The sequence below is a fragment of the Acomys minous genome (assembly GCF_964271855.1).
Source record: "Acomys minous genome assembly, chromosome: 9".
Classification (NCBI taxonomy): Eukaryota; Metazoa; Chordata; class Mammalia; order Rodentia; family Muridae; genus Acomys; species Acomys minous.
Genome location: NC_140490.1, coordinates 81652067 through 81666628, shown reverse-complemented (window position 1 = coordinate 81666628; position 14562 = coordinate 81652067). Strand labels below are relative to the sequence as shown.

General features: G+C 55.4%; 1 protein-coding gene across 3 annotated transcripts; it reads left to right on the top strand.

Moving 5' to 3' along the window:
- Positions 1-1860: 1860 nt before the first annotated feature.
- CREB3L3 (cAMP responsive element binding protein 3 like 3) lies at positions 1861-13603 on the top strand. 3 transcript variants are annotated; one of them, XM_084796504.1, is made up of 11 exons: positions 1861-2034; positions 2577-2659; positions 3734-3859; positions 4390-4687; positions 5811-5923; positions 6651-6788; positions 7501-7607; positions 10007-10075; positions 10664-10748; positions 11110-11206; positions 11807-13603. In XM_084796504.1, the coding sequence occupies exons 3-11, from the start codon at positions 3734-3736 to the stop codon at positions 12187-12189; spliced, it is 1416 nt and encodes a 471-aa protein (XP_084652630.1). In that variant the 5' UTR covers positions 1861-2034; positions 2577-2659; the 3' UTR covers positions 12190-13603. The 3 variants fall into 3 exon arrangements, with proteins under 3 accessions (XP_084652630.1, XP_084652629.1, XP_084652628.1); XM_084796503.1 differs by lacking the exons at positions 1861-2034; positions 2577-2659 and adding an exon at positions 2734-2947 and having other exon boundaries at positions 4393-4687; XM_084796502.1 differs by lacking the exons at positions 1861-2034; positions 2577-2659 and adding an exon at positions 2735-2947 and having other exon boundaries at positions 11807-13602.
- Positions 13604-14562: the final 959 nt, after the last annotated feature.

Sequence of the window (14562 nt, the reverse complement as noted above, 5' to 3'; positions counted from 1 at the left end):
CAGGAAGAAGGACACACCACACACCTTCCTGGAAATGGCCCAGTTAAAGTCAACCCGTCAAGCTGGGATGAAGTCTGATAGAGTTACTCAAGAGAGAGCAGAGTCCCCTGTGGCCACCCAGCCACACCCCTGTCACTATCACAAGGGGGTTACTCACACTAGGGGCGAAGGGGAGGGCTCTCCACCGTCCTCCAGCAGTTGCCCCAAATGCAAAGGTGGGGAGCCAGGCTCAGACGAGCAGATAAGGGGTGACTGGGCCCTGAGCAGCAGACCTGGGTGTGGCCTGGCCTGGCAGCAGGGACCAGGGTGAGTCAGGTGCTCTGTCCCTCTCTCGCACAGTGCAGTCTGTCCCGACACGCCCAGCACCGGTCAGGACCGAGGGAACAGGCTGCCAGGGAGGGACAGAGACAGCCCCCAAGCATCACCATCACAAGACAGCAGCTGTGTGAGCTTCTTGCAGACACGCCTTGTCTTAAAGGAGCCAGCAAAGGGCAGAGCTAGTTAGTTACGGCTGAATTCATTACTGCCTTTAACTTTTGCAGCACTAGGGATGCGCCTGCTGGTGCTAGAATTCACTCTGCAGACCAGGCTGGCCTTGAATTCACAGAGGTCTCCAACTCATGCCCGCCTCTGCCTCCCTCTCCCTCCCTCCCTCCCTCCCTCCCTCCCTCCCTCCCTCCTCTCTCTCTCTCTCTCTCTCTCTCTCTCTCTCTCTCTCTCTGTCTCAGACAGGATCTCATTACTTGGCTGTCCTGGAACTCACTGTGTAGACCCAGCTGCCTTCTGCCTCTGGATTAAGGGAGAGCCCCAGCACACAGGACTTTCTTACCTATAAAACTGGCGTGCCTAGTCCACTGGCAGAGAGGGAGCGCAGGCTGCCGCCAGCAGGTGGTCATTCTTTGGCCAGTGTGGCAGGAAGCCATCACACAGATGACTAAAGGCCATTCACTTGTGACCACACACTCTGGCCAAACCAAACACACTACCCTCGGGAGCAAACACAGACGCCCCTGGGGACTGTGAGAACTGCAGAGGCCACAGGCCTCGTGGTCATGACATCCAGTGGAGCCTCGACTCTGCTCAGGGGCTCACAGGACACTGTGGACACTGGGCTGCCTTGTGCTCTGGGGGGGCGTCTTGGGCCCGCAGGGTACCGAGCAACGTCCCCCTCCTCCACTCACAGCAGGGTCCTGCCACAGAGACACCAGATCATCCATCTTTCTGATTCTGCCCTCCCTCGGCATCTGGTCCAACCGCCCACCTCCCACCAGCTTCCTGCTAGAGTCAGTTCAGGCTGAACTCCTCAAGAGGCCTCAAAGCCCTTTGTGCCCTGCCCCGTCCCTTCCCTTGCCCCTCTCCTCTCCTCCCTGTGCTAATTCTTGCCCTCTCCCCCTCTCGCTGTCACCTCTGCCCAAGCCTTAACGCAATGTCCCTCCTCAGAGACTTCGCCCCATCGCTTCAGCTCAAGCTGTGGCCAGGGTTTCCATCCTCTGCTTTGTGCCTTTCCGGTGCAGTTAGTGGTCGCCCATGTGTTGACTTCTTGCAGAGGTGCTTACTTAGCTGGCCCCCCCAGTAGAATGTCACCTCAGGGGCAGTTTCTCCATCCTTTTCCCCTCCTCCCCTTTCCTCTGCTCCGGTAAGAGGATCCCAGCTGCTCCTCCAACCCTCAGCAGCTCCATCCCGCCCCAGCGCCTTCTTCAGCCGGAAGCACCTCCCAGCTGCTCTCCCCTCCTCTGCCTCGGTCTCCCCTTCAGGACTCCAGGTGGTCTTGCGTCTTGCTATTGAGTCATTTGCTTGTCTGGTGACATTTGCTTGTCTGGTGACATTTCGCTCATCTCTCTGCCCATTTCCGTCCAGGCCATTCGTGGATTGATTGGTCATGCCTAAACCAGTGGCAGGCGCACGGGAGGTGTTCGATGAGTAAGCATCGATTGAGCGCCAACTGTATACCCACCCTCATCTGGATAACAGCAGCCAGTAATGACCTATAGTCTATCCTGGCCACCGAAGGAGGCTGCTGTGGCTAGGGCAGAGGTGGGATTGAGGGTGGGGGAGGGGGAGGGGAGAGGGTGGGAGGGAGGGGCGGGGGAGGGCACAGCACAAGGGAGACAGAAAGTGGAAGGAAAGCAGGGAGCAGCAGGACCTGGCAGACAGGGCCCTGAGGGCTGTGAACAAGTTGGCAGAGAATTTGCCTGCCATGTACAAAGCTTTCTGTCTTCAGCTCCACACAAGGCAGGTGTGGTTACCCAGGAGGTGGAGGCAGGGGGGTCAGGAGTTCAAGGTCATCCTCAGATTCATAGTGAGTGGGAGGCCAGGCTGGTCCAGGGGAGACTCAAGACAGCAATGTGACAGAAGTGGATCACAGGGACAGGGCAGGCACCCGAATGCAGGAGCAAAGGCCCCCGGGGTAGGGAAAGTGCAGTTTGTATAAATATTTGCTGGCTAAGTACATGCAGGCAGGTGATTCCAGAAGGAATTGATTACAACGTGGGGGCAGTGGGGGCCGCTCAGCGGGTGGCTCCTGCTCCTGCAGGAGGGTGAGGGACACATGTGGTTGCCAGGTATGTCTGTCATAGACGCGGCCGCGACCCGCCCAAAGACCCTGGTATCTTCTGTTTGGGAACCCAACATCCGGTGACACGAGACAGAAACAGCGGCTGTAAGTAGGGGAGAGGTCGCACAGACCCGACACCCCAGACTTTGCTCTTTGCCCCCTGGAAAAGCACAAAACAGGGAGATAACGGTCGTCCCGCCCTCCGCCGCCGCCGCCGCTCGCCATTGGCGCGCGGTGCTGCCTGTCTCCTCCGTGGCCCAGTCGGCAGCGGGGGCTGGGCTGGCCGCTGCTGGCCAGTATTTCAGCATCCTTTAGGGGTGGAGACGTGGCAAAGCGAGCCGCGGGCTGCTGCTGGGACCCGGGCTCATGGATGGGGGCATAGCGACGGGAAAGGTGAGGGGCACTGAAACTGGGGGTGGGGGTGGGGTCGCAGGCTGACAGGGCCCCATCACACCGGCGGGAAGACTGAAGCCGGAGAGGGGTGCAATTGCAGCGGGACCCCACAGTCCTTCAGGACAGGCTGATCCAGGCGCCAATCTCTAGAAGCGTTTTGGTTTTTGCCTTTTGCTTTTTGAGGGTTTTCTGTTTTGGTTTTTTTTTCGGGGGGGTTGTTTGTTTGTTTTTGCTTTTTCGAGACAGGGTTTCTCTATGTTATCTTGGAGGTCCTGGACTCGTTTTGTAGACCAGGCTGGCCTCAAACTCATTGCGATTCACCCGCCTCTGCCTCCCGAGTGCTGGGATTTTTTTTTTTTTTGGTTTTTCGAGACAGGGCTTCTCTGTGTAGCCCTAGCTGTCCTGGACTCACTTTGTAGACCAGGCTGGCCTCAAACTCACAGCAATCCACCAACTTCTGCCTCCCGAGTGCTGGGATTAAAGGCGTGCACCACTGTGCCCAGATTTATTTTCCTTGTTTTTTGAGTCTTGCTGGTGATAGACTTGGCTGGCCTGCAACGGCCATCCTCCTGCCTCTGCCTCCTGAGGACCGAGATGACAGCCTCACACCACCATGGCTTTTAATGACTCTCCTTGCTGTCCCATCCCAACTCTGTCTACACTTCAAGCAGACTCACAGAGGCCCGGCCCAGGGGCTGAGCGCAAGTCACATTGGGCCCAGAAGAAGGTGGGGTGTTGTGTGTGTTAGAACCGAGTGTGACGCGGCCCTTCCTCCCCTCACTTCAGATGGCATCCCCGGCCTGTACCATGGGTCCCCTGGACAGCGTGGAACTCCTTGACCTCCTGTTTGACCGGCAGGATGGCATCCTAAGAAACGTAGAGCTGTCTGAGCGGTGGAGCCTCTCCGGGGAGGTGAGGCTTCCCAGGGGACACTTCCAGCCACAGCTATGGGGGTGTGTGTGGGGGGGGGCGCAGGACACGCCTGTGGCCCTGCTGGCCTGAACTGGGCAGCTGGTAAACCTCATCACATCTGTTTAAGCAGCCTTCTGATATGTAGCTAGATATTATTCTTATTTTTTCTCTTCTTTCTTTTTGTTTGGTTTGTTTTTTGAGACAGGGTTTCTCTGTGTGGCCTTGGCTGTCCTGGACTCACTTGTAGACCAGGCTGGCCTCGAACTCACAAAAATCCACCTGCCTCTGCCTCCCAAGTGCTGGCGCCACCACACCCAGCTCCCAGATTATTTTTCTTTTCTTATTTTTGGTTTTTCGAGACAGGGTTTCTCTGTGTAGCCTTGGCTGTCGGTTTGTAGACCTGGCTGGTCCCAAACTCACAGAGACCCACCTGCCTCCCTCCCTAAGACACAGAGAGGGCCAGGGTTTTGCCCAGGGTCACACAGCGATCTGAATAAGCATGTGTCTCATTCTCTCTACTGTCCTTCTAGAAGGTTCTGCCAAATTCTGACTCTGATGACTTCCTAAATTCCATCCTGGGACCTGGCGACTCTGACCCCAGCTCCCCCATATGGTCCCCTGCTGACAGTGACAGCGGCATCTCTGAGGATCTCCCCTCAGACCCCCAGGACACCCCTCCTCACAGTGGCACTGGACCAGCTAACATGGCAGCCAGGTGTCATCCAAGCCAGCAAGGGAAGGGGCTCTGCCCCTCCTACCTTCCCAGCACCCCGTGCTCTGTGCCTCCGAGGACACAAATCCTTGAGTCCTCAGTGGCCATTGACCTGGGTGAGTATATGTGACTAATGAACACCCTCGGGGTATGAGACACAGTGGGGCTCACTTCACGGATTGGAGGGGAGCCCACCAGCCTCAGCCCTGAGACACAAGCTCCCTCCTGTGGCTCAGACCACAGCCATCCAGAGGGTGGCCTGAATCTGGGTCCCTCCAAACGTGACTAACTCAGTAGGCGCTCCGTAAGAGCTCGGGAGATTCCAGAGCTCCGGCGCAGGCGCAGATAATGCCCCGAGAAGGACAGCTTATCAGAGGCCACCCCACAGATCAATAATGATTTACTGCGGGGGACATGGCTCAGCAGCTCTAGCCAGGCAGAGCCCCAGCTAGCGAGATACAGGGACACAGGGCAGCCTCTGGCTAGGCTCCACCCTAACCACGCCCCCAACCCCGTAGGAAGCTGTACCAGGTAAGCATCTATTCATCCCATTGGTTAACCGATAAAACCCAGGCTCAGACCCCCTGGCTAAGGTCGCACAGCTCTGCGCCTGGTTACTGCCACATTTGTGCTGCTACACAGCGGGCCTGCTGTGTGCTGGCTGCCAGGAGGTATAGGCTGCATATGACGCAAACCTTGTCCCAGCCACTCCTTGTTACACTAGCCGTGAGTCCCTGATAGCATCTTTTGCCTCTATAGCCCCATGGGACTAGGATGAGTTTGTCTTGCGTCTTACAGCAGAGGGGATCGGATACCCAGGGCCCACCAGCCCTTCCATTCAGGCCACAAGCTTCGTGCTGCACACCTTTAATCCCAGCACCTGGGAGGCAAGAGGCAGGCAGATCTGAGTTCAAGGCCAGCCTTGTCTACAGTGTGAGTCCCAGGACACCAGGGCTACACACACAGAGACCCTGTCTTAACATAATAGGAGAAGCCGGGTGTGGTGGCACACACCTTTAATCCCAGCACTCAGGAGGCAGAGGCAGGCCGATTGGAGGCTAGCCTGGTCTACAAAGTGAGTCCAAGATGAGCCAAGGCTACACAGGGAGACCCTGTTTCAGAAAACAAAACATAATAGAAGAAAAGATCTCCGTTTTTGAGGCTGACATGGGGACTTGTTGGGCCTGGCCACCGAGACCAAGGGCCTGACGTCCTCTCTGTCCTTTCCCTGCCGGCCAGAGATGTGGAGCACAGACACGCTGTGCCCGGAGGAGCAGGCCGGCTCGCCCTCCCGGTTCAACCTCACTGTGAAGGAACTACTGCTGTCTGGCAGCGGCGGCGGCGGGGACTTGGTAGGCATCTCACCCTTCCTGCTTGTCTCAGGCCCTGGGTATCAGGAGGAACCCTCGTGTCCTCCTTGGGCCATCTCAGACACCGAGGCCCAGAAAGAACCAGCCGTGTGACTCAGTCCAGGACAGTGTGTCCTGGCCTGGCACTCTCTAGTAAGGAAGACAGACAGACTGACACACACACACACACACACACAGAGACAGAGAAACACACACACAGAGAGAAAACAGAGACAGAGAAACAGACACACATGGTGGTGGGGGGCTGGAACACACACACACACAGAGAACAGACAGAGACAGAGAAACACACACACATGGTGGGGGGGACTAGAACACACACACACACACACACACACACACACACACACACACACACACACGGGGGTTGGGGGGGCGGCACTGAAAGCTGAGGGGAAGGAGGAGCCACTGATGAGGAGCCACCCATGATGCGACCTGCCTGGCCAGAAGGTTAGGACAACACTCACCTGCACTTGCCAGTCAAGTGATGCACCCCGACTCCCAGCCCTAAACCCCACCCAGCCCAGCCCCGCTTTGTACTTTTTGGAGATAGGGTCTTGCTAAGTTCCCCAGGTGGGCCTTGAACTTGAGTTCCTTCTGTCTCAGTGGTCCTGGGTGCTCAGGTGACAGGCCCGTGTCCCTCCCTCCCTGTGTCCTGCGCATGTGTTTTTAGTCTGTGTCTCCACTGAAGAACGCTTTGCGTCCACAGCAACAGCACTCACTGACTGCCTCCCAGCTTCTGGGGCCTGGGAACGGGCATTGCCAGGAGCTGGTGCTGACAGAGGATGAGAAGAAACTGCTGGCCAAAGAAGGGGTAACCCTTCCCACCCAGCTGCCTCTCACCAAGGTATGTGGGTCCCGGAGTGCCTGCTCATGTGTTGGCTGGAACCTACAGCATGAGACTGGCTCTCACGTTAGAGCCCGGGGCCGTTTGCAAGCTCAAATCCCCCTGCCTCTACTTCCCCTGTGCTTCCGTGACAGGCTTGCACCATCGTGCCTGAGGTATGTGGCACAGGGGTAGAACTACTGCGTAGCCCAGGCTGGCCTCAAACTCAGAGATCCACCTGCCTCTGCCTCCTGAGTGCTGGGATTAAAGGCGTGCGCCACCATGCCTGGTTTCACCACCTCTTATTATTATAAGATTTTTCTCCCCTGTCTTTTTATGCTCATGGATAATAAGATGCTGTTTTCAGGACAGCCACCAGGTGGCGCTGTGGCCCGAGCCTCTAAACCAACACTGCAACCACACATTTTCTCAGAGTGGGGTCTCCTCTGTGGGTTTTCCAGAGCTCTGGAAAACTTCTAGAGATGGAGCAAGAATGGACGGAGAGGGTGGGAGAAGCGCTCTCCCAGCATGCACGAGGCGCCACAGAAACCCGCAAGGATGTCACTCTAGCACCCAGGAGGGGGAGGCAGAAACACCAAGAGTTCGAGGTCATCCTTGGCTACATAGGAGTTTGAGGGTAGCCTGGGCTACAGGAGACCCTGCCTCATGCAAACAAACAGATCTTTGGGGCTAGGGACAGCAGAGGTTGACAAAATGACCCCCTTCTCTGCAGTATGAGGAGCGAGTGCTGAAAAAAATCCGCAGAAAGATCCGGAACAAACAGTCAGCTCAGGAAAGCAGGAAGAAGAAAAAGGAATACATCGACGGTCTGGAGAACCGGTAAGGCACGCCACGGGCTGCACACTCCTAATGGAAACTGAGGCAGGGATGGTCAAAAGTTTTGCGTTTTAGCAAAATTGGGGTTGATATCCCACTCAGTGTCTCCCTGTTAATGCCAGGAGTTTGAGGATCCACTAATGATGGCCCAACATTTATTTATTTATTTGTTTATTGGTTTTTTGAGACAGAGTTTCTCTGTATAGCCTTGGCTGTCCTGGACTCGCTTTGTAGACCAGGCTGGCCTTGAACTTGCAGAGATCCACCTGCCTCTGCCTCCTGACCAACATTTATTTTTTAAAAAAGATGTATTTACTTGTGTATGTAAGCACTCTATTTGCATGTATGACTGCATGACAGAAGATGCCGTGAGATTTCATTATAGATGGTTGTGAGCCACCATGTGAGTGCTGGGAATTGAACTCAGGCCCAGCAGCCACTGCTCTTAGCCACTGAGCCACCTCTCCAGCCCTTCGTTTGTTTGCTTGTGTATGTGGGCATGCACGCCGCCATGCACCTGTGGCGGCCAGAGGGCAGCCTGTGACAGTTGGCTCTCTATTTTTCTTGAGTGGGGCGGGGGCTTGGCGACAGGCGTCTTTGCTGTCTCTGCGTCCCCCTGCTTCCCCCCCTCTGTCCCCCCACCCCCCACCCCCCACCCCCACCCCGCGGAGCTGCCTCTCAGGCCTGCTCAGCTCCCTGCAGGGTCAGCCCTTCGCTGAGTGACACTTGCCTTAGAGCATCGTAACAGGGGACAGGACGGAGGGACGACACCCCTCAGGTGGCAGAGGTGGCTGGGAGTAAAGAGTGGTTTGTTCAAGCCTGGGCACCCAAGGTCACATCCTCAGCATCTGGGCCCCGAAGCCTGCCATGCCAGCACACCGGGGACTGAGGCAGGGGAAATCCCTTGGGATTCATTGGCCAGCCAGTGTCACTGACTTGGTGAACTCTAGGTCCACTGAGGGACCTCATACCAAAAGGACAAAACGGAAGCCGGGTGCGGTGGCGCACGCCTTTAATCCCAGCACTCGGGAGGCACAGGCAGGCAGATCTCTGTGAGTTCAAGGCCAGCCTGGTCTACAAAGTGAGTCCAAGACAGCCAGGGTTACACAGAGAGACTCTGTCTCAAAAAACCAAAACAAACAAACAAACAAACAAACAAGAATAAAGCGGAGAGGGCCAGTGAGGTGGCCAGCTGGCTACAGGTGCTTGCCGCTCTCTCATGAGCACCCGAATGTGATTCCCAGCCTCGGGTGGCTCATAGCCACCGTGGTTCCAGCTGTGAGGAAACCAACTCCTGCTTCTGCTGGAGTACCTGAACTGACGTGCATGTGCACAGATGAAAAATAATAAAAATACCTGGGCATGAGGCTACAGAGCCGGCTCAGCGGTTACCGGGGTTGGATTCCCCGCACTCACATGGTGGCTCACAATGGTCTGTAAGGCCAGCTCTGCGGGATCTAGCACCCTCTTCTGGTCTCCATGGGTACTGCACACACATGCTGCACCCATACACACACACACACACACACACACACACACACACACACACACACAGAAAACATAAACACGGCAGCCTATACCTTTAATCCCAGCACTGGAGAGGCAGAGGCAGGTAGAGCTCTGTGAACCCTGGGCCAGACAGGGCTAAATAAAAAGAGACAACAATTAATATAATAATAATAACAACAACAAATAACTCAAAGTGGAGAGGGAGCTGGAGAGATGGCTCAGAGGGTAAGAGCACTGTCTGCTCTTCCAGAGGTCCTGAGTTCAATTCCCAGCAACCACATGGTGGCTCACAAGCATCTGTAATGAGATCTGGTGCCCTCTTCTGGTGGGCAGGTGTACATGCAGATACAATATTGTATACATAAATAAAGCATGAGCTGATCTACGTGCTTTAAAAAGAGAAAGAGAAAGAAAGAAAGAAAGAAAGAAAGAAAGAAGCCGGGCATGGTGGCGCACGCCTTTAATCCCAGCACTCGGGAGGCAGAGGCAGGCGGATTGCTGTGAGTTCAAGGCCAGCCTGGTCTACAAAGTGAGTCTAGGACAGCTAAGGGTACACAGAGAAACCCTGTCTCGAAAAACCAAAAAAAAAAAAAAAAAAAAAAAAAAAAAAAAAAAGAAAGAAAGAAAGAAAGAAAGAAAAAGAGGAGAGAGATTGAACACAGGTCACCTTATATCCTCTAAGGCACGCACATGCCACAGAACACACACGTGACTTACAGACGTGGTGTGCACATGCCACAGAACACACACTTGACTGGTACAGACATGGCGTGGTCTCAGGCTGTCACTTGCCCTTTCTGGCTTTGGGTTCGCTGTGTATAAAGCAGGAAGCACCAATGGGGCTGGTGGGTGACAGGCATAGACTCGGTGTCACCAGGTCTTTGTCCCCACAGGATGTCAGCCTGTACCGCCCAGAACCAGGAGCTGCAGAGGAAAGTTTTGCATTTAGAAAAGCAAAATTTGTGAGTATGTGTTGGCGTGGGGGAGGGCCCCCTAGGGAGGGATAAAAACAACAGTACAGCGGCTGTAAGATAGCAAGAAATGGGGCTGGAGAGATGGCTCAGAGGTTAAGAGCACAATCATCCATAATGAGATCTGGCGCCCTCTTCTGGTGAGCAGGTGCACATGCAGGCAGAGCACTGTATACATAATAAGTACATAAATCTAAAAAAAAAAAATCAAGAAATGAGAACTCTGTCCACTAAGGAGGGGCTTTGGATTTGGGGCTTGGACATTTGTGTGTTATCTAGAGAGGAGCTGGCATATATAAAGCCCTATGGGATGAGCAAGACCTAGCTGCAGACATATTTGTGGAATCACTGTCCTCAGTACAGAGGGTACAGCCTGGGCAAAGGCCCTGGGGCAGGACAGAGTCTGCTGTGTGGCAGGATCAGAGGGCCTGAGGGGAGACAGCACGAGGGAGGCATGGCGAGAGAGAGCCTTTAAGGAAAGGTAGAGTTTGTACACCGTTGAGGCTGGGGCATTCCAGAAAAGGCCCAGAAGCAAGACAGAGTCCCCAAGGGCTCAACCTGGATGTGTCACCCTGCAAGGTCGCTCCTGGAGCAGCTGAAACACCTGCAGGCTCTCGTGGTCCAGTCAACCAGCAAGCCCGCACATGCAGGCACCTGCCTGGCGGTGAGTCCTGGGGCCACGCACTCTAGGGGTCCCCAGGGCTGGCAAAGCGCTTGGCCTCGGTTGGGGGTGGGGACTGAGTGGCTTTAATATCAGAGGCTTGTAGCTTGACATGGTGGGGCAGGCTTGTCATCATAAACCCCGGGGAAGCCGAGGCAGGGGGATTGCCTTGAGTTACAGGTCAGCTATAAGGTGGTTCCAATAACCGGCACGTACATCTAAAAAGAATTTTAAAAAAATTTTAAATTCCATCTACTTCCTGAAACTGCCCCTCAGCAGCTGGGGCCTCAGTTTCCCTGCCTGTGAGCCCAGGGTGCTCACAGGAGAGGGGAAGGCTGGGGTGACCCTGCCCCATCTCTGGCAGGTTCTTTTGCTGTCCTTCGCCCTCATCATCCTCCCCTCCATCAGCCCTTTCAACTCCAACAAAGTCGACAGCCCTGGAGACTTCGTGCCAGTGCGAGGTAGGCTGACGCCAGTCTTCCGCCTCCCGAGCCCCAGGGTGAGGGAGGGGCGGGGAGCCAGGCCCTGGCTTCCATCCCCAGCACCGTAGAAACCAGGTATGGTAGTGCAGGCCTCTCATCCAGCACTGGGGAGGTGGAGGCAGGGGATCAGTTCAGAGCTATCCTTGGCTACCATAGGACAGCCTGGCTACATGAGACCCCTGATCAAAAAATGTGAACAAAGAAACACACACACACACACACACACACACACACACACACACACAAACAAAACAAACAACCAAAAAAACCAAACAACAACAACAACAATAAAAAACCAAAAGCTTGGGGCAGACTTGGGGGCAAATGGCTCAAAGAGTAAAGATCGTCGGCACCAAACCATGCAACTGGTGGTCTTCAGTCTTCAGATCCACCACACAGAAGGGGAGGATGAAATGTTGCCAAAGTGCTCAGACCCACTCAGGGCTGTTGTGGCACCCCCAAACCCACAGTGCAACAACATGAGTGTAACACCCCCAAAGACACAGTCCCCACTCCGCTCCTGCTGGCCCAAGGCTCTGCCTCCACATTTGCCTCTTCTGACTCCCCAATTCTCTCCAGTGTTTTCCAGAACCCTTCACAACCACGCTGCATCCCGCGTGGCTCCCGACGTCACCCCAGGATCCGAGGTCCCAGGACCCTGGCCCGACGTTGGCACACCCCACAAAAGTTCTCCTTCTGGCGGCCTCGGGGCAGACTGGGGGAATTTTCTGGAACTACCAATGCTGGACGAAGCAACAGAAGAGCTGGTCAACTCCACCCTGGTGCTGGTCAACTCCACGGAGGACCTGGGACGGGCCACCCTGCTGGACTGGGTGGTTTCGGAGTCACTGCTCAGCCCGGCCCGGTTGGGGCTGGCGATGCCAGGGGAGGAGATGTGGCTGTCCTGGATACCGAGGTGGCTCAGGGTCCGTCTGCTGCAGGGTGCTTTGGGGGTGCTCTGACGAGCAGTGGCAGGCCCAGACTCGCAGACAACCCCTGGGACTGACAGACCCTCCCTGAGGAACTGACCCTACACATCAGGAGGAAGTGAGGCTGCCAGGCACAAGAACAGGAAGACGCTGGTGCAGGACAAGACCTAGGACCCTTTTACCCATACAGACCCCACCAGACAGACAGACGGACACGTCACACCTAATCCGCGATCCCCAACCATGGAGCCTGCACTCTCCCCTCATCACCTAGGCTTCCCAGCACCAGGGTGCAGTTAGATTTTAGAGTGGGTCCAGCCCCCACACGGCCATCTTCCTTCCGCTTTTCTTTTGGAGACAGGGTCTCATTCTGTAGACCAGGCTGGCCCCAAACTCACAGAGATCTGCCTGCGTCTATGTCCCCAGTGCTGGGATTAAAGGCGTGTGCCACCACCCAGCTAACCTGCCCTTTTCTAAGACTGCATGACCTTCAATAAAGTATTTTGACAATATTGGGGCTGTGGCTCAGCGGGTAACGCACTTGCCTAGTGTGCATGAAACCTGTGGGTTCCACCGGCAGCACCGCAGGGGCATACCTGTCATCTCAGAACTGGGAGTTACGAGGCCGGAGAATCAACAGCTCAGGGTTGGGCAGCTCCTGGGGACACACCTTTAATCTCCGCACTTGGGAGCCATAGGCAGGTGAGTTTGTGGCCAGCCTGGTGTACACAGTGAGACCACGTTTAAAAACAATGAAAGAGTTCAAGGTCATCTTTGGGTCCACGGGGAGTTTGAGGACAGCCTGGGCTACATGAGACCATGTCTACATACACAGCATCTGCGAGTACAGGGAGAAGTTAACTCAGAGGTTGGGGCTCCCGGCCCTGGCAGGCAGCCTGGGATGGGGGCTTAACTGGTAGGCCAGGGGTGAGTTCAGCACCTTGGAGAGCAACACGGAGCCGAGAGGCCCCTGCAGGGCATCAGCCCAAGGCCGCCCACTCTGCTGCTAGGGCGTGGAATGGGCCAGCCCAGGGTCACTGGGAACAAATGATGGTGTCTGGTCCTGTGGGCTGTGTCCAACAGCCAGGAGGACGGCAGCCATTGAAGATGACGACGTAAGCAAGATGTGGGGGGGGGCCTAAGGGGGGCAGGGAAATCTTGAATCAGGCATAGTGTGCACACTTCAAATCCCAGCACTCCGGAGGCAGAGGCAGGTGGATCTCTCGGTTCGAGGCCAGCCTGGTCTACAGAGTGAGTTCCAGGACAGCCAAGGCTACACAGGGAAACCTTGTCTTGAAAAGACACAATCAGGGCTGGAGAGATGGCTTAGTGGTGAAGATTGTTCTTCCAGAGGACCTGAGTTCAATTCCCAGCAACCACATGGTGGTTCACAACCATCTATAATGAGATCTGATGCCCTCTTCTGGCCTGGGGTACAAGCAGGCAGAGCACTGTATACATAATAAATAAATAAATTAAAAAAAAAAAAGACACAATTAGAGGCTTGGGGCAGGTGACATGGCTCGGCGGGTAGGCATCAGAACCTGAGCTTGCCGGAAGCAGGGTCTGACAGCAGCTGTAGCTTTGCCGTGTCTGACGTTCACATCCTGAAGACGCCCGGGCTGGCAAAGCCAGGGACCCTCAGTCAGGGGAGGATGGAAGGCGACACGACATGTGGGGTGCACAGGTGGCTCTCTACACACGTGCACACAACACACACATCTTACTTTAATTAGGGACAGGTCTCTCTCTAGGGCAGCCTGGAACTCAGATTGCCTCCCCAGTGCTGGGATGAACAGTGTGCCCACCACATGCCACGAGCTTTGTTTCCTTTTTGGGTACATCTGCCATCTTTAAGTGCCAGCCAAGTCTGCTTAGGGGGTCGCTCACTGCACACTGTCTCTGTGATACAGGCTCAGTGACCCCAGTGTCCCTTCTGCCACCTTATCCCATTGGACATGTGCGATACAAAAGTGACCTAGCCATATATCTGAAAGTGACAGCCATCTGTTCTTCTAAATTATTTGTGTGCCTGTGCGCCGTGTGCAAGCAGGAGCCCATGGAGGTGACGCCGTCCGGGAGCCTAAGTCTGCAAGAGCAGTAAAGGCTGTTAACCACGGAGCCATCCTCCAGCTCTCAGCTTTTCCACGGCCTGTGTGGACGAGTGCAGTGCTCAGAGGCTAGAGGGGAGCACCACCTCCTCAGGCCCCTGGAGTTCTAGATGGCTGAGTACCTGCCTGGCTCTCTCCAGCCTGACCTGTCCTGAGACTGACTGCCCAGCGAGCCCCAGGCATCCCCCTGCCCCAGGGCTGCCATCACAAGAGCCACAACCCTGTGAGACTGTAGAGTGCTGGGCACAAGCTCAAGCTTACAAGTCTGTGTGGGAAGCGGTGACCGAGGGGTCTG